The sequence below is a fragment of the Neodiprion fabricii genome, chromosome 7 (assembly GCF_021155785.1).
Source record: "Neodiprion fabricii isolate iyNeoFabr1 chromosome 7, iyNeoFabr1.1, whole genome shotgun sequence".
Classification (NCBI taxonomy): Eukaryota; Metazoa; Arthropoda; class Insecta; order Hymenoptera; family Diprionidae; genus Neodiprion; species Neodiprion fabricii.
The window spans coordinates 15,688,384-15,705,486 of NC_060245.1; the positions used below are offsets into that span (position 1 = coordinate 15,688,384).

A 17,103-nucleotide genomic window follows, 5' to 3' on the forward strand; every position below is an offset into this window, starting at 1 on the left:
ATTATTATAATTTTGGTCACTATATCACTGTATTACTATATTTATAGGATCAGAACGTCCGGAGCGACACTGGTGATAAAACCGTGCCTTACCGTACACTGGTAAAAAAGAACCCGAAAAATCCATGTTAGGTGATATCAGTCGTTAGTTTCTGATATCCTATATATTGTAGTATTATTACACAATTGGATCCTCTGGGTAATATTATTATTAGGGGTTACCGAAAAAGTACTGAAATTTCGGTTAAAATAGTATCGATTCGGTCGGAAATACATATTCTCAATCTCAAAATTCCTAACAATCAATACCGGCACTGCCATAAACGTATAATAAAGTGGACAGATATGAGTAATTATAATTTGGGCCACTTATAATAAATTTCTGAACACTTTGTGTTAGGGGGTTAGCGGACAGAGTCGCAATACAACCAGGTAATATGAGTAGAAGTTGAAAAAAGGAACCTTGATAGTCTTTAAATTTTTTCAAAATTACTTTTGAGATAACGATTGCCTGAGGTTTATCGGTGTTTGTTACAGCATGGACTCAAACACTAGTAACAATCGAGTCTTACCTAATTTCCAAAAAATATTTACAAGTAGTATTTTTGCGTAGAAAGGTCTGGGTTTTTCGCTGCAAATAAACTGTATTTTTTAAAAACCACGGAAATATAACATCAGTGTAGGAACCATTTTTACCCGTTAGCTGCATCTTCTTTCTGATTGAAGATATGAGCGTTGACTGAAGATACATATTATTATTTCGGTTAACGGTACGATTTAAGTATTAAACATATGTATAGAAATTACATGAGGTACATATAGGAAGAACTATATATCTCCATCCTTTGAATAACTTCTTCGACTATTACCATCCTTTGCATCAACAAAATGTTTCTAACTCTTTTAACAGCAAGCCAGGTGCATGTTCATTGTGCATCTATTTAAGTAGTATTATTTTTATCGATCCGATGAAGTTAGACTGACGTTGCTGAATTTGGCCCAAATGAATTTGCGTAATTGAAAAGCATACGACGTCCACACGGAGTTATATGAAAATTTCATTCCGTTCCCGTTCGTCACTCCGTAGGCACAACAATATTCGTTTCTGCGTTATCTGGGCACACGCGATGAGCGATGGAGTTAGGATGGAAGCATAAATTTTTGTCGTCTGTACGTTCCGACCGCTTATCGACTTGAGTTGCGCGTGCAAGAAAGGACGCAGAGGGCACCGCTTACGATGAATTTATCTTCTCCATTTTCGATTACGAAAAGTTCCATAAGGCTATCAGTCTTTATATATCTTCAGTCAACGCTCATATTAATGTGAATTTTATATTCTTGCGTTCTGTTATGTTTACAGAGATTGAGCCTGCGGCCGGTGTAGCGTTTCGGGCAGACTCCATTGCCAACGTAATAAACTAGGGAAAAAATTAGCCTTTTCAAACTCACTGTCCACATCTTCGAGATCCACAAGTGTACACGTGATAGTACATTATTTATTCTCGCCTTGACGTGCCGACCGTTTAGCGTCTTGCGTTGCGCGCCGCAGAGTTCATCGCTTGACGATGAATTCATCTCCTTCATTTTTGGTTACGGAAGGCCCCATTACGCTAGCAGTGTTCAACATCTTGACTCAACGTTTATACATCGTGAAATCTCATAATTCATGACGATCCGACACTAAACTGACAACTGTTTCGTGAGTCAAGTATCTAATTGTTACTAGTCAAACGGATGATCTATGCTTTTTTTCACCTTGACATTCAGATCAAAGGGGATCACCCATGCCTTTGATTTGTTGAAAATCGTTATGTGAATGCAGTAACGAACATTGACTCAAACAAAAATCAATGTTTGTGTCTTTGGAACGATTGAAGGAGTTATGAATTTGAAATAGATTAGAATCTGTGGGACAGTTATGAAGTTGAAGAATTAGTATCCGTATACTAATTAACTTTGTTAGAATTAGTATCAGTATACTGAATTAACAGTTCTCAATTTGCAGAATAACGATTTCCCCTAACGGTGTATCGTTACGTTAACCTTGCAAACTTGACCTTATCTTGGTTCGAGGAATTAACAGTGATTACGAAGGTGCGCATAGTAAAATATGCCTGGATATGAAAATATTACACGTACCAAAACATCAAGTTTTATTTTGTATCAAATCAGTTGCGTATGAAATTAATTTTTTCATTACCTTAATAAATATGGCTCATAAATAATAAGTTTTTATAAGTACTTATTTATGTTTATCGAACAAAGACAGAGACACAATGTTCTCTCATGATAGTGCTAAATAAAACAAACACCTGTGTGGCATATTTTCATGATATTGAAAATAGTCGTCGAGTGCCCTGCTGTTTAGATATTAACTTAAAAATCCTGAAAGGAAAAGAATGATTCAATTTTGTATTTGTGAGTATTTGAATTAGCGTCTGCTTATATTTCCTACCACATTCAAGAGAAAAAAAGGGAAATAATTACCTATTATATAATTATTAATATTAAATGACTGTCAAAATGCCAGACAATAGCTCTTCATATGGACTCATCTATGATAATCAAGCCAAAGATAAGTCAGAATGGGCCTTTAACGAAATATCGTTATAAGTAAACAAAGCCCACAAAATATTTATCAATAATTCTATACGATGGAGGATATCGTTTTGTTGATGAAGAAAGATGATCAACAGCAGCCATCATGACTGGCAAAGCTACTTGACACCGTTCTGTGTCAACACAGTACCTCTTCATTTCCGTTTCATTTTCCGTATACTTGTATAAAAGTTTGGTTACTCGACTAGATGCCAATTCAATTGTATCCCCTTGACTTAACATGGCACAATCCTTCTCAATTAATAATTCTAAATTCTTATCCATTACCTGCAAAATCAGGTAATGGGAACGTTCACCATCCAAAGTTTCGACTAAGATTCGATTACCGGTAAAGATATCGGTTCGATTGCTAACAATTGAGATGAAATCTTGCAATGGATCTGAAGCTTTTTCAATGTCTGATTCATCATCTGAAAATTTAAATTCTACACAGCAGTTCCATATCTTAATGCTATCTTTATATGTAGAATGACCGCCAAGTGTAGATAAACATCTATTGCATGTAACTGTTTGACTATCTTCATCGATTTTCAGTTCCTTCTTGAAAATTGCCTTGTTCAACAGTCTGTAATTCCTTTCGTAAAAGCAGTCAGACTCCCTAGGGTATGGGATAACTGAGTAATCGCTGCCATCATGATTGCAACAAAACCATTCACTTGGTTCGCAGATATTCGAGGGTAAGGGTAGCACTCGTTTGAAGAAAACTACTTTAGTGATGTCATTCTTACATCGTGAGCATCGCAGGCAACAGTTTCTTCCTTTCAATCGATGTTCAATATTGATGGGATTATTTTGAAAATCAATGGTCGAATCTCCAGGTGTAGCAACTATCTCAGTTTTAAATGATCCATATGAACCTTCGATCGGTTGGGTTTGCACTCTGAGGGAGATCCAGTTGTCGGCGACAGTCAGTGAAGAGAGAGTTTTTGGTATAATTTTTATGAAATTCAGTGGTAGAAATTTTGTTTGGCTGCCCATTCGAAGAATTATCACATTTTCTTTGAGCTTCAACTGAATCGAGCTTTTGTCCAAAATATCCCGAGTCAAGATGAATATATTGCAAGAACGTATGCGCGATCTTACTTCGATTGTTATCAATTCCATTGCATATTAAGTGCGGACAAATGTCATTCATCTTCAATTGTTTGTTCTTATTAAATATGGGACAAACGCACTAAGTGCCAGCCAATTGGCAAGTGTTGTTATATTTGGTTTTTATCATCAGTTATTAATTATTTCAGATGATATGATGAGTTTTCGCTTGGCTGTACTGTCATTTTTGAACTGTCAACCACTGCATGGAAGTCTAACCTTGCCATATGTCCAAATGAGAAAATTCCAGTCTTGACACGACATACACATATGAAATTACACAGTTTTTATCGATTTTAAGCAAAAATCGCGGAACACTATTTGAATAATTTTAATTACGATTACGGCGTAATCCGTTAAAAAACTTCATGTACGTCCAGATGAGGGTTACACAGGCAGTGACGCACCTGACGAACCAAGAATATGGCCGATGTTGCCAGAGTGAGCTACCGTTTAATACTAGACGGCAGTGCCACACTGTAATGGTCTCGAATTTTCGTACTAATTTGGCGGTCACTGCAAATCAAATAGAATATATGATAAATCCGTTGAAACTTTAGGATTTTTTTCCTTTTCTTTTTTAATCTCATACGAACATCACAGCTTTGATTTATAATGTGCCGTATGAGTTACAGTCTGCATTTATAAAACTATAAAGGAAAACATTAGTTTTTATATTCTATTATACATTTTGAACTCGATTGGCGGGAAATTCATCAAAGGCAATTTATCGAAAAACAATTCGTTAAAACCAATTCTTCGAAAACAATTTGTTAAACAGTTAGTCCAACCTAATACAACCCAACAAACATGAATCCAACACAATTCAAGCTACGAAATTGTCATTCGAGGAATTGGTTTGTTCGGTTTTGTTATTCAACGCATTATTGTTTCTCAATAACAACAATCCAACAATCTCCAGTCTCCAGGTGGCGCAAAAGTCGAGAATTTACTTTTCTGATTGAGGATGAACTAGGGGTTTAATGTAATTTTGAGAAAAGAAGGGCCAATAGCCGCAAGGTAGTTAGTTTCATATGCTCATGCAGTCAGGTAGCATTTGATAATGAATGTGAATACAGTTGAAGATGTTTATTTAATTTTATATAGAAAAGTTTGAACCAACTTTGAACAAAGACTTATTGTAATATACAATACAAATAGAAAAATTGCTTCCAACAACTGAAACTGATGCATAATGATGCCAACATACAATCGAAACATTCAATATATTATGATATCTATGGATAAGAAGTAATGGAAATGAGCGATACAAAATAAGACAAGTAACTTTTTGTTTCGCTAGTTACTAAAAGATAATACACGGTTATGAAAACGTCTAATATGTTATCGATCAAATCAATTTCAAGAGTTGTCAGAACTGTACTTTCCGTAAACATATTAATATGCACAAATAAATTCAATGGAATTAACAATTTTTCAGTATGAATCTTGACTTTCTGTAAAACGTTTTTCATTGACAATAAGTTTGGCGTCATCCTTAATACTTTTTCAGCAGTTTTAAAAATACTGATGACATCTTTGCTGGGAGAAATTAAATCACTCTTTTCTTTTTGGGATGTACTTGTAAGCCCTTTGACTTCTTTTTGGGAAAGTGAGCTATCTTTTCATTGAATCAACGATGCTGATATCGTTTCGCATTCCAACTGCTCTGGACACATTTGACATTTTATTACATTTTTCATAGTACGCACAATGGATCTGGCAATATAAATAACAATACCATGAATATATTCACTGAAACTCCAATTGTCTTTTATATAATCGTGGTCAAATATGTTATTACAAATATTATCGACATTACAATTACTGATATTATTTTCCAACTTCAACATGACAGTATCATTGTTCATGGTACAACTAGCTTTATTGGGTACAATGGAGTTTACGTATGTAACCATTTTCTTATGATCAGATCTAAATTGACAGCAGGTTAGATTGTTGTTAAAGCCACCCATTTGTCTTATACATGAAAAAACGTTTCCAGATGACTCGACTTTGTTTTGACTCAATTTATATGTCAACAAAAACGTCGCGTATTGTTCATTGAACAGAAACTCAGCAAGTCTAGTAAATTTTTACAGTAAAAACAATCAATTCCCAAAATCAAAATTTTCGTGCAGTTTTTGATATTGTGTAATGATTTTACATAATCAGTACACTCACGAGCATTTATTTGCATTTCATTATATTCTTAATCCTAGTCACCTACATGGGGTCCGGTTGACCCCCGAGCTGACTTTAACGTACAATTTTAAAGTCAGCGTGCTTGAATCAGGGTTGTTTGTGCAAGTAAAATGAGGAATGATTGAAGAAACTTTGGTGTTTCAGAGACCCCAACATATGCATTGCATATTGTTTTGCTTTTTTTGCTTCAGGAATTTCTCCCACATCCTCCATTCTCTTTTGCTAAATCTAAGATTGCAGTCTATTTCTTAAATGTCAAATTTTGTCTCAGAATTTTGTTCAAGTCGTAACTGTGCGTAACGTAATATTGTGTACAGTAATAATGATCCAAAGTTCGCTGGGGTCTGGGTAACCTCGTGTAAGTAATGTGGGAAGTTTCCATAGGTGTAAGTGATTAGGGTTAATACTCATACATTTCTGGAATTCGTTTTTAACGAACTTTCTTAATGAATTTGAAAACTCGAATATGTCATTCATTTTTCTGCAAAATTCAGGTGTTGCATCAATGTTTTCAAATCCTTGTAGAAATGGAAAGATTGAACTCAGAAAAAGTATTTCTAGTTCACTTTGTATTGTAGCATAGGGGACGTAGAAAACAGTAAATGAAAGGAAAGCACAAAGGTGTGTACAGTAATTCAATTAAATTAAGGGATGTCACAATGGTAACTATTTTCACCAAATCAATCAACAGCTTGTTCATTTTAAAAGAAGATCTTGATTAGAACGGCAAACTATTAAAATAATTTCTGTAACATGATAATGATCGTTAACATTTTGCACATGAGAAACTATTACACATAAATATATATACATAAGTCAAAAGAGTTCAATTAAAGCGTAAAAAATTACTTTCAAAATGTATTATTTAATTTCTGTGTACATGAAAGTCATTGTGTAGATAAATATGAAAATTATATAACAACTTTGACCAATGAATAAGAACTGATGAATAAGAATTCTTTGACCAATTCCTGTGCACTTGTTGAAAGCATAAAATAGTAGAGAATCCAATTAAATACACTATTATAATATTATTGAGTATGTATATAATTTTAAAACACTGTGCGAGGAATATATATTCGTAATTCAACGTTCGATATTCTTTTATTATGTTCTGCTTCATAACACTAACAGTTGATTAACTACAATTAAATGATTCTGAATGTTTTGCTCAATATTGAAGAATCATTGAACTGTAATTTTCATAATATCTGTACAATACTGATAATCGAAAAATAATATGAATTATGTTAATGATTATGTTCGTTATGTTAATGAATTTTGATGTATGTTAACTCACGTCTAGTGCTTTACAACCTTCATTCGAGAGATGTCCAATTTCTTTTACATGCTCTAACAAAGTTTGTAAATTCTCTATTTTCAATTTGAATCTTCGAACTTTTTGAGTTAACATCCTCTGCTTTCTCCTGGTGTTTTCCATGTAATTTTTAAATATATTCCAGCTAATATCAGATGTAAAATCTTTTCGCTGCAAATCTCCAACATACCTTGCATTAAAAATGCGCTTCCGACCTACTGTAGCATGAGATTCATCAAGTGTCCTATAAAAGAATACAATTCATCCATCATGGTATAATACACCTACGACGAATAGAAAATTTTTTAAAGATCAGTATATTGATCACTTCAATTTATTCAGAAATACTTGGATATGCAAGCTGTCATTTTCTTGATCACTTCTGGAAACTGAAAATTCACAACTCTAATAATAAAAAAAATATGTTGTAATTCTTTCGTCTAAATTATCTGATATTGATCAACATTAAGTTAAAAAACCAATCACAGAACACTTTGTACAGCTAACCTTTTGATCGTGGCCCCTATAGAAGCTGTATACTTTTGTCGGTTTTCTGTGTTTGCAGTTTCTTCAGAGTTATGATTGTTATCAATATCCATTAAATTCTCAGCATTTATTAACTTTGTAAAATTCTGATCCGAATGACTTTCATCAGCGGAAATTCTTGGATTTAAAAATGTTGAGCATTCAGAATTCTGGTCGCCTTCTTGACTAAATTCCTCAGCATCGGAGAGATCTTCTGACTTGATTAGCATTGATGGCCATATACTATCAATTGGATGATTGATTATTAGTATGATTGCAAAATATTTCCAAATAATATTTCACTCGATATAACACATGAAAATCAATATTTTATTAACGTACATATCAGAATTTGGGAGAGGCAATACAACGGATTCCCCATGACAAGACATTGTGTGTTCAATTTTCAGGCTACCTACATTTTCACTGAAAATAAAAAGTAAAATGCAGCGCAAATTAGAGTTACAATCAATACTAATGAGTTGTCACATTTATATTGAGAATGCATCCTTTGAGTACATATAATTTTTCAATAGTTAATGGCATCGAGTTAAAAAAGATCTTTCTTGATGAAAATCCATAAACATTCAACAATTAAATCTATTTATGTATATCAAAGATGCAGATAATTCAATTAAAAATTTAAAAAAAGCATACCTATCAATCTCAGTACGTGACAAACATGGAACAGCTGTAGCCTTCAAATACCTTCTTACGTTGTCGCCATAAATTTTATATTCAAAATCATCGTCGTTGAAATGCTGACTGCAAACTGCACTACAATTTTTAACCTCCCGACCTATGTTTAAGAACCACTGTTGCTTTGTTGCTTCATCTCTAGGTAAACTGAAAATATCAATAATGCTAAAGTTTACATCAATAATTGGATCAAGGGAACTTATTAAGTGGGTGTCCAATTCGATTTGACATTGATGAATGTATATCTCCAAATATCGAGGTCAACGTATCTCAAACACGAAAAAAGGCTCAGCAGTCTCATGCTATACATATTCTGAAGAAAAAGCTCCAATACATTTTCGGATTCTACGAAATCTCAATAATCAATTCGTAGAATTTATGCCATTTCTTTTTTTCTGCGTCAAATGAAAATGAATTGCAGTGATTGTGTTCAGTGTTGTGTATAGAATGGGACTTTTCCCTTTTTCGCGTTTGAAATACGTGAATCTCGATATCGAGAAATATATACGTCAAAGTCGAAATCGACCAGGGCACCCTATCTTACCGCTGACATGACCACAAAGTAAACAAGTAACATGATATAATTAATTACCGATGTAGAGAAATGTCTACATGTATTGAGGACTCTGCTTTGCATATACAACACTGCCGTACCATTTTTATAGTTGAAATTCGGTTTTATTCTTTCTTACATTAAATTTTCACGTTACTAACAATGCGAGACTCCACACAAACCGCAAGTGTAAGAACTCGAGGTGTTAAGTATCGTATACGTGCTGTGCTCGTGGTGTGAGTATTATGTATTCGTAGTGTGCCTAAATATCCAACGACTCACCCCTTTCCACGGAGCCTATATAGAACGAGCATGATGTAATGTATGTATGTATGTACACTTGGGGACAATAAATCTGAGACGGCTAATTTTTTACACTAGACAGTTATGTTGGCAACACAGAGAAACCTATAGCGCCATAGTCGGCCGAGCGCGAAACAAACTCAATCTCAATAAACGTAACATAACCCATGACCGTAAAATCTAACCTTAGAATACCGCGGTGATAATGACCATATATAGGGAGCTTTCCAGCAAGGAGACACAGTGTGACACTGTGTTACACGGTCGAAATCTGTGCCTTGGTGCTTGTTGGAACGCTTTGAGGTTCTTGATTCAGTCACTAGAGTCTGCTCATGCATTATACGAAAAATCAAGGAACATTGAGCGCTCCAGGAAAAAAAAACATTTGTGAAACGCGTGTAGATTATCATTGCATTTAATAAATAAATATAAGCAATACCATGCGTCGAAAATAAAATCTCCAACTAAAAAATTGGCAGCAATGAATCCGACACAGTATCCAACCATGCTCCGCAGCTGTGTCCGACTGTGTCGTTGTTGAAAAGCACCATGTTCGACACAGTGTCGCTGTGTGTCGCTCTGTGTCGTTGCTGGAAAGCTCCCATAATGACTTGTTGGATTGACACGTATTGAGATTGAGTTTGTTTCGCGCTCGGCGGACTATGGAGCTGTACATTTCCTGTGCTGCCAACTTAACTGTCTAGTGTGATAAATTAGCCGCCTTAAATTCATTGTCCACAAGTGTACTTACATCCCAGGTAGCATTTCATGTAGCATCCGATCATGCAAGACCGCGTTCGGCGGCATTTTGCGGCAGAATTATGCAAGGTTGATGCATGTTTCTGCAGAACAGGTGATCTTGCAGATAACACATGAATCTCGGAAATCTGTTGATTAGCTTCTCAAGTTTTCTTATTCAGCTCACCCAAATTCTAACGACGAGAGTTTGTTGAGTCTGGGTTAGCCCCCTGACACTCACCACTGCTCGTATACTAATAAATTGTACGCGTCTTGTCCGCGTTTTTTAGTTCCTTTACGTGGCGCTAGTAGACTTCTGACACGCTCGCTGCCCTCGCTGACCGCGCGCAAGCTCGTCAGGTAACTACTAGCGCCACTAGTGGTGGAAATTGGCGGCAGAATCGAGGGGCATCTTACGAACCACTTTTAGCGACGTGTGTCAGGGGGCTGGCCTGGGTTCTGCCCACCATCACTATGCGTGATTGAAATAATTATTGATGACAACACTCGGGTTTAATACACGTTTATTTATTGGAAAGAAATTGTTGAAAAGAAATATTCATGGACATAAATATGTATGTATATAGGTATGTGTATGTAACTATTGGATATGAGTACATGCAATGTTCTCGGTTAGAGATGCTGATTACGTCTACGGTTTCTTTACTGACAGAACTACTCCGTGTGACAGGGGTTGCCTGTAATACGGCGTTAGTTTATGCTTCCTCGGGAAAATCTTTTCTAAGGGTTTTCCGTTGACTGTAATTAATGCTAATAATACTTTCAAACGACTTAAATTATAATTGTGATGATGTTGAGATTCTATAAGCGAATCTCGCGACTTCTAAGTAAGTCTAATTTGTTAGTTAGTGATACATGATTAGACAGGAGTAGCTAGACTTTATCTAGTGACTTTCGGTTTACAGTAAGATTCTCGTACTGAAGTTAGGCATTGTCAGTTGGGGCGACCGCGGTTGGGGCTTATGAAATAGAAAGGATAAAATTTTAGCGAGCGGGTTTGATGATACACAAGCATTCATGTATATGGTTCATTCCACCAATTATTGATACAAGTTGTGCCGGGGGGTCTGAACTCTGCATAACAAAAAATTTGATTGAAAAGTACATAACAAAGAGAGCTTTCATGAGTTTTTTCGAATTTTTTCGTCGAACCCTTTCGAAGATACAGTAGATCGAAAATTGCAAGATTTGTAATTCTTGACTTTAGATACTAAAAATATCAGCCCTTGTAAAATTTCTAAACATGAATGAAATTATGGTTTCTGTGTAAAAAAGTCTCAGCTTTCTGAAAGAAATATTTTCAATTTCCTCCAGTGTCGGGAAAACCTTGAAAAATGAGGTCAAAATCTAAAAAACGCTTTTTCTACCAATGTATCATTTTTTATATTTTTTAAAATATTTTTTTCGAAAAGTTCAGACTTTTTTACATGGAAAGTGTATTTTTTTATTTTGGGATTATTTAAAAATAAACCATAGCAAAATAAAGTTGAAAGTTCTGTGATGAATTGCCGATCTGTGTAGTGCTGCCATCACGGTCGTCAGCTGCTATCTTCAATAAGATCGGCTTCAGACGAAGAAATAATATTCTCTTCGATATTCATCGTTCAAGTCTCAGTCTGCTCTAGAGATCCCAGCGAAGAAAATTGAGAGGGAAACATATTATAGACTCATCGATCACATTCTCTGATATCGTCCATGAAAACTGCGATGGCACACATCCTTTTCTTAATCGAGGTACTTTGAATTGTCCCTAAAATTGTGAATTGTAAACTGAATTTCAAAAAATTAAGTACAATTTTTGGGACAATGCTATAAATAATAAAATCAGTCTCTAAATGAAACTCACTATTCCAACTATCTGTCCACTAGGACCGAGCAATTGACGCTGTCAAAGAATTTCGTCCTTCAAAAAGTGTTTTTCACACACTGCTCTTCCTGCTTTTACAGAGCTATTGGCTCGATGCACTGCATCTTTCCACAACTTTTTACTCGTGGGATCTTTCGGTATTGTAAAAAAATGCACTTTTTCCGGATTCGAAGAGTATCCCGAAGTACAGCCGGGCACAATGCACGTCGGTATGACAAAACGAACGAAACGCGTAAAAAAACGCAACTCGTTGAAAAAAAAAAATTGGCTAAAAAAATATTTAAACAATGTCGATTTTCCCAAACTATTGGAACAATTGTAACAAATACAACACCAAGCTCGCAATTTGCTTGTAAACAGAATGAACAGAATTATAACCTTAACGGCATCAGTCAGTAGCGTCAGCAGCGAGCGTATCAGAAGTCTACTAGCGCCACGTAGAAATAGAAAACGGGGACAAAACGCGTACTGCGAGCCACCGCTTAGAGGGGAGCTGCGAAACGATCGCAGCGTGCGGGGTGACGAGTAGTGAGTTGAGCCAGCGTGTGTGTGGTAGCATTTTGTATGAGAAATAATAGACAGTATGTGGAATTACACTTGTTGTGTTGTTGACTGCAAAAATAACGGTAAAACTAGTGATTGTATATTTTACAAGTTTCCAACTGCATCACATAAAATACGTCAAAGGCAAAAATGGATTGCTGCTGTAAAAAGAAAAAAGTAAGTAACATAACCTTATTTTCGTTGCCTTAGTTTTCTATGTTTTTAAAATAAAGCCAACTATATCAATAGGTGAACTGTTATGCTATCTGCATGACACACTATATAAATACATAAGTATTATTGTTTTTTTTAGTCCTGATGGTTCAAAGTGGACTCCAAAAACTCATCACGTAATATGTAATAGTCATTTCATTGGCAAGAAAAAATCAGATGATCCTGCGAGTCCAAGCTACGCGCCAACTCTATTCCCTCCTGTTTATCATGCAAGGCAATTAAATGAAAGAGCTGTTTTAAGCAGGTAAATATATGAAAAGTAAAAAAATAATTATAAAATCAAATAATATATACATTTATATTTATATGATAACATATGTAGGTATCTATTAATTATAGGTACAATCGACTCATTAACCGAAGAAAGACTCTTCACAAGCATAAAATCGAAGTGAATTGTGATACTGGAAATCCAGTTAATGACGACTCTAACAATGTTGTCAATAATAATGGACGTGATCCTATGGATGTAAGCAGTGCAGAAGTAATTTTAAAAACTGATCAAGAGTGTCAAGTAGATTTTGTAAATTCTGCTGGTATCGAACAAACAAAAACTTTCACTTGTAACAGATATATTTACATGACTATTTACTGCGATGCTGAAGTTCAAACTGAAATACCGGAAATTGCCACTCTCAAAACTATTGTGAATAGGAAAAAAAAATGAAAGATGAAAGGGTACAATGCGGCACATCGTTAACAGATAAAGTAGATAAGTCGGTTCGTTTTAACGAGGCTGTAGTTGAACAAAATAAGAAATAGCGTAGTTTCTGTGGTTTTCCATCTATTAAGACCGATGAAGATTTATTAGATATTGCTGGAGTGAACTTCCAGAACTTTAATTTTTTATGAAGCATATTATTCAGTAACATCGTAATCAACAAAAATAATGATTGCTCACGTTTAACTGTACTTTATGTGGCTCAGAAGATACGGATGCTGGTCGACCAACTTCAGCTTGAATAAACAAACTTTCTCCATTATGCCTGTATTCTTGCATACTCCGAACATGATCGGCGTTAAATAGATTTATGCCTTTTAGTTCCGCTGCAGGTTGAAAATTTATTTTGCATATGATTTTTTCATATCCTGTCCTTATTAAAACATCCATGACTACGGATTTTTCCATTAAAAAATTATTTATTATAGATTTATAGTACACATGACAGTATTTTAAGTATCAATGTTGTCTATCTATCCATGTGTCAAAATATATTTGTTTTGAACTTCTTAATCTACAAATTATCACTGAAAACTTAATTTCAATTACTTCATAACTCTATACTTACATATTTTCTACTAGAGTTTCAACTCGTTATTATTTTCAACTTTTCACTTTACTATTACAATGAAAATATTACTCATTTACTAATATTTTGCTTATTTCGATATTTATCAGTATTATTCTAATGCAAATAAACACGCCGGCTGTTTAGCTTCTGAAACCGCTAGGTGGCGGCACGAGCGAGGCTCCAGCGATATGTGGTGAGTGTAGGGGGCTGACCGTGGTATTCGCATATATGTATGGGTATTCGCTCACTACGCTTACTCATCGTATTTATGAAGTTATTGTTATCCTGGTAACTAGACCGCAGCGCAACTGGTGGTGCCGCTAGAATCTAAATTTGCACTCGCTAAGCGACACGAATAATCGTGGCTCCCAGCAAGGGAGTTTCCAGACCTGTATATAAGACCGTGCACTATGGTCTAAGGCCGTGTTCGTAAATTGACTGACAGTACTGAAAATTCCCTAGGACAGAGTCAGAGCTATTCGCGAACTTGGAAGCGCAAAAGAGATAAAGGATTGCTGACAGTACTGTCAGTGAATTTTCGAACACGGCCTAAATGGAAAGCACCCAGTCTGGTTCTTCCTGATCTGTCACAATAATTAATCTCAAAATATATACGTGTTTCTATTTATTTTGTGAACGTCAGGACGTTAAGGGCGCAACTCGTTAATGCTTAACCTTAAGAAATTGAGCTAGATTGGTCAAAACTGGTTAATGCGGATTTTTTGGGCGAACGCGCATACAACATTTTTGCCCACGTTATAGTGAGAAAAACTGGAACGCGTGTGCCTTGACCTGTATAATCTAGGGACCTTGGGCTTACCCTAAGGCTGCGCTGCTCCAAGTGGCGGAAATGAACACTACGCTTTGCCATATTATTTGAGTTACCCCCCACCCTCTGAGTTCCCAGCCTGTATGAAAGCATCCATTGTCATACGAAACTTTTGGCGTATTGTCACTAATTATTTTGCCCACGCGTGCCTTGACTTTCCTAATCTAGGGACTTTGGTACGTCAACCTTCAGAATCACCTTCTTGCCTTCATTCTTATATGCCTGTGGCTTAAATTATTGAATATCTAGTTTGAAGCTACCACGCACCAGATCGGAACAAGAAAAACAATAATAAATTCGCTTATTTACAAAATAATAAGGTAAAAATCAATTTACGTATAAATAGTTGAAATGTTAAGGTGATATGCTTTCCAAACTTCATCCGTGGAAAGTATGTATCACTTAATCAACAGTAGTGTTGTTTCGTATAGTCTGATCTAGGTTTGACAGAACCTAACCAATCATTTTGTCTGCATGTGGATACAGAATGTTATTATTTTGCTTGATCCATATTTAAATTTATCTTGGGCGTTCTTAGAAATGTTTTTATCCGCACTGGCAATCGTTAATTATACTTATTCGAGCATCCGACTTCCCTTTAACTTACGTACTCTAAAACTACAAGGTTAATTTCCTAAGTTGACACGAAATTTGACGTTCGTTTGTTTTCAGATGAGCCGCAAAGAAGCACTTTCTCAATTTATACAACAAATTCATGGCCGACCAGTAGTAGTAAAATTAAATAGTGGTGTTGATTACAGAGGTTTGTTTAAAAGTAATCTAAATACTTGGTACCCTAAAAATGAGTAGACAGAAATTCTGTAAGCTAACATTTTTGTTCTATACACCTATCTGAAAACTTAGCCAACAACAGTGACTCGATTATACAACTGTACTTGCTTATTGTTTTCCAAGGAAGATTGAAACATTTTGATTTTATCCAAATACAAATTCTTGATGATAGGTATAGAATTAATATTCCTACCAAGATGAATTCACCAATGAATGAATGTTTTAAAAAATGCCCCGACTGAATGAACAACTATTATAAAATAATTGTATACAGGAATACTTTTCTATAGATTGTTTGTTTACTGATGAATGTTCATTCACTGGTACGGGCACTCTATTCTACAAATCTAAATTTCCACCACAGTTTTATACTTTTATAGCAAAAGTCTATCCAAATGTAAAAACGACAATAATTTTCAGGCGTCTTGGCATGTCTTGATGGGTACATGAACATCGCGCTTGAACAAACAGAAGAGTATGTTAATGGACAGTTAAAGAATAAGTACGGCGATGCCTTCATTCGAGGAAATAATGTGCTGTACATAAGCACACAGAAACGAAGGACATGAAATGTGAAATTCCAAGTATCTAAAACTGATCATATATAATTAAGATAACAAAAGATATAGAAGTAAATAATGGACTGTCATATTACATTTCCTCAAAATAATATTTATTTGTAATACATGCTGTTCATCTATTTCTGTACCTAACCACAGACTTCTGCCATTTCCGGTCAGATCCGACATGACGAATGTATATTTTGGTTGTATGGAAGTCATTCCACATCAAACAGTACAGTTTTGGGGCACAATTAACATTGATAATTTCAAACTTCACGAAAGGTTATAAATATGTTGGCGTAGTTTCGAAGTGATTCCTCTTAATATCATTCCCAGTTACTCATACTCCAAAATTTCAAGAAAACGGTAAAATAGTCGTGCACGGGGAATTTCAAACAGTCGTATTTCCGGACCGATTCATCATACAGAGTCCAGATGGAGCTCATTTCAAAGCTAATAATATTACCCTGAAGTGCATGTATACGAATTACATGAATTTCACTTCTCTCGTGACGAAACTGTTTTTTCATCAGTACAATTATTCGAAGGGATTTTTCACCATGATCTGCATTACCTAAATCTCTGAAAAAATACTAGTGTGTTCCTCATTTGATTTCCACTAAAACGTTATGAATGAATTTTTGCAAAACAATATGGTGTATGTAAAAAATTAGAAAATCTGGTTCTCTTTGTACAGTCTATGCACCGTAGCCTATATGCACAGACGAAGATTCGGTAAAGTCATTTAAGAAGGTTGATTTCATTAAATCCCGTAATCACTTATTATTTACAATACTATAATAAGTATACATTCTTTTACAATAAACAAAGTTTACGCAGTTATTTTGATTTCTGATCGTGGCATAAAATCAATGGGTCCAACAGCGTTCTGCGATTGGCCTTGCTAAAAA

General features: G+C 35.2%; 4 protein-coding genes and 1 long non-coding RNA gene across 13 annotated transcripts; 2 read left to right on the forward strand and 3 right to left on the reverse strand.

Moving 5' to 3' along the window:
* Nucleotides 1-2,135: 2,135 nt before the first annotated feature.
* On the reverse strand, nt 2,136-3,735 carry LOC124186326. Its single transcript, XM_046577939.1, has one exon. The coding sequence runs from the start codon at nt 3,720-3,722 to the stop codon at nt 2,607-2,609; it is 1,116 nt and encodes a 371-aa protein (XP_046433895.1). The 5' UTR covers nt 3,723-3,735; the 3' UTR covers nt 2,136-2,606.
* Nucleotides 3,736-4,093: 358 nt separating this feature from the next.
* Nucleotides 4,094-9,427, reverse strand: LOC124186329. 8 transcript variants are annotated; one of them, XM_046577948.1, is made up of 7 exons: nt 9,050-9,286; nt 8,416-8,604; nt 8,101-8,184; nt 7,741-8,001; nt 7,424-7,477; nt 7,216-7,342; nt 4,790-6,511 (listed from the first exon to the last, which is right to left on the reverse strand). In XM_046577948.1, exons 1-7 carry the CDS (start codon nt 9,112-9,114, stop codon nt 6,473-6,475), a joined length of 819 nt encoding a protein of 272 aa, XP_046433904.1. In that variant the 5' UTR covers nt 9,115-9,286; the 3' UTR covers nt 4,790-6,472. The 8 variants fall into 8 exon arrangements, 7 of the variants coding, with proteins under 7 accessions (XP_046433905.1, XP_046433903.1, XP_046433904.1 ...); XM_046577949.1 differs by lacking the exons at nt 4,790-6,511; nt 7,216-7,342 and adding an exon at nt 4,094-4,226; XM_046577947.1 differs by lacking the exon at nt 4,790-6,511 and adding an exon at nt 4,103-4,226 and having other exon boundaries at nt 7,216-7,477.
* Nucleotides 9,428-10,682: 1,255 nt separating this feature from the next.
* Nucleotides 10,683-12,348, reverse strand: LOC124186518. Of its 2 annotated transcripts, none has more exons than XR_006871682.1 (2): nt 11,919-12,348; nt 10,683-11,822 (listed from the first exon to the last, which is right to left on the reverse strand). It is a non-coding gene; the product is annotated as an uncharacterized LOC124186518 (long non-coding RNA). The 2 variants fall into 2 exon arrangements; XR_006871683.1 differs by having other exon boundaries at nt 10,683-11,842.
* A 99-nt stretch (nt 12,349-12,447) lies between these two features.
* On the forward strand, nt 12,448-13,757 carry LOC124186503. Its single transcript, XM_046578264.1, has 3 exons — nt 12,448-12,659; nt 12,796-12,960; nt 13,056-13,757. The coding sequence occupies exons 1-3, from the start codon at nt 12,523-12,525 to the stop codon at nt 13,381-13,383; spliced, it is 630 nt and encodes a 209-aa protein (XP_046434220.1). The 5' UTR covers nt 12,448-12,522; the 3' UTR covers nt 13,384-13,757.
* Nucleotides 13,758-15,000: 1,243 nt separating this feature from the next.
* Nucleotides 15,001-16,853, forward strand: LOC124187002 (U6 snRNA-associated Sm-like protein LSm6). The gene is made up of 3 exons (XM_046579240.1): nt 15,001-15,157; nt 15,510-15,600; nt 16,050-16,853. The coding sequence occupies exons 2-3, from the start codon at nt 15,510-15,512 to the stop codon at nt 16,196-16,198; spliced, it is 240 nt and encodes a 79-aa protein (XP_046435196.1). The 5' UTR covers nt 15,001-15,157; the 3' UTR covers nt 16,199-16,853.
* Nucleotides 16,854-17,103: the final 250 nt, after the last annotated feature.

Coding starts and splice junctions, on each gene's coding strand:
- LOC124186503 (XM_046578264.1), top strand. CDS start 12,523: ATGTGGAATTACACTTGTTGTGTTGTTGACTGCAAAAATAACGGTAAA. Junction 12,660..12,795: donor GCTGCTGTAAAAAGAAAAAA/GTAAGTAACATA, acceptor TGTTTTTTTTAG/TCCTGATGGTTCAAAGTGGA. Junction 12,961..13,055: donor GAAAGAGCTGTTTTAAGCAG/GTAAATATATGA, acceptor TATTAATTATAG/GTACAATCGACTCATTAACC.
- LOC124186329 (XM_046577943.1), bottom strand. CDS start 9,114: ATGGTACGGCAGTGTTGTATATGCAAAGCAGAGTCCTCAATACATGTA. Junction 7,478..7,740: donor ATAGGGGCCACGATCAAAAG/GTTAGCTGTACA, acceptor ATTCTTTTATAG/GACACTTGATGAATCTCATG. Junction 6,512..7,215: donor AAGGTTGTAAAGCACTAGAC/GTGAGTTAACAT, acceptor TTTCATTTACTG/TTTTCTACGTCCCCTATGCT.
- LOC124186326 (XM_046577939.1), bottom strand. CDS start 3,722: ATGGAATTGATAACAATCGAAGTAAGATCGCGCATACGTTCTTGCAAT.
- LOC124187002 (XM_046579240.1), top strand. CDS start 15,510: ATGAGCCGCAAAGAAGCACTTTCTCAATTTATACAACAAATTCATGGC. Junction 15,601..16,049: donor TAGTGGTGTTGATTACAGAG/GTTTGTTTAAAA, acceptor AATAATTTTCAG/GCGTCTTGGCATGTCTTGAT.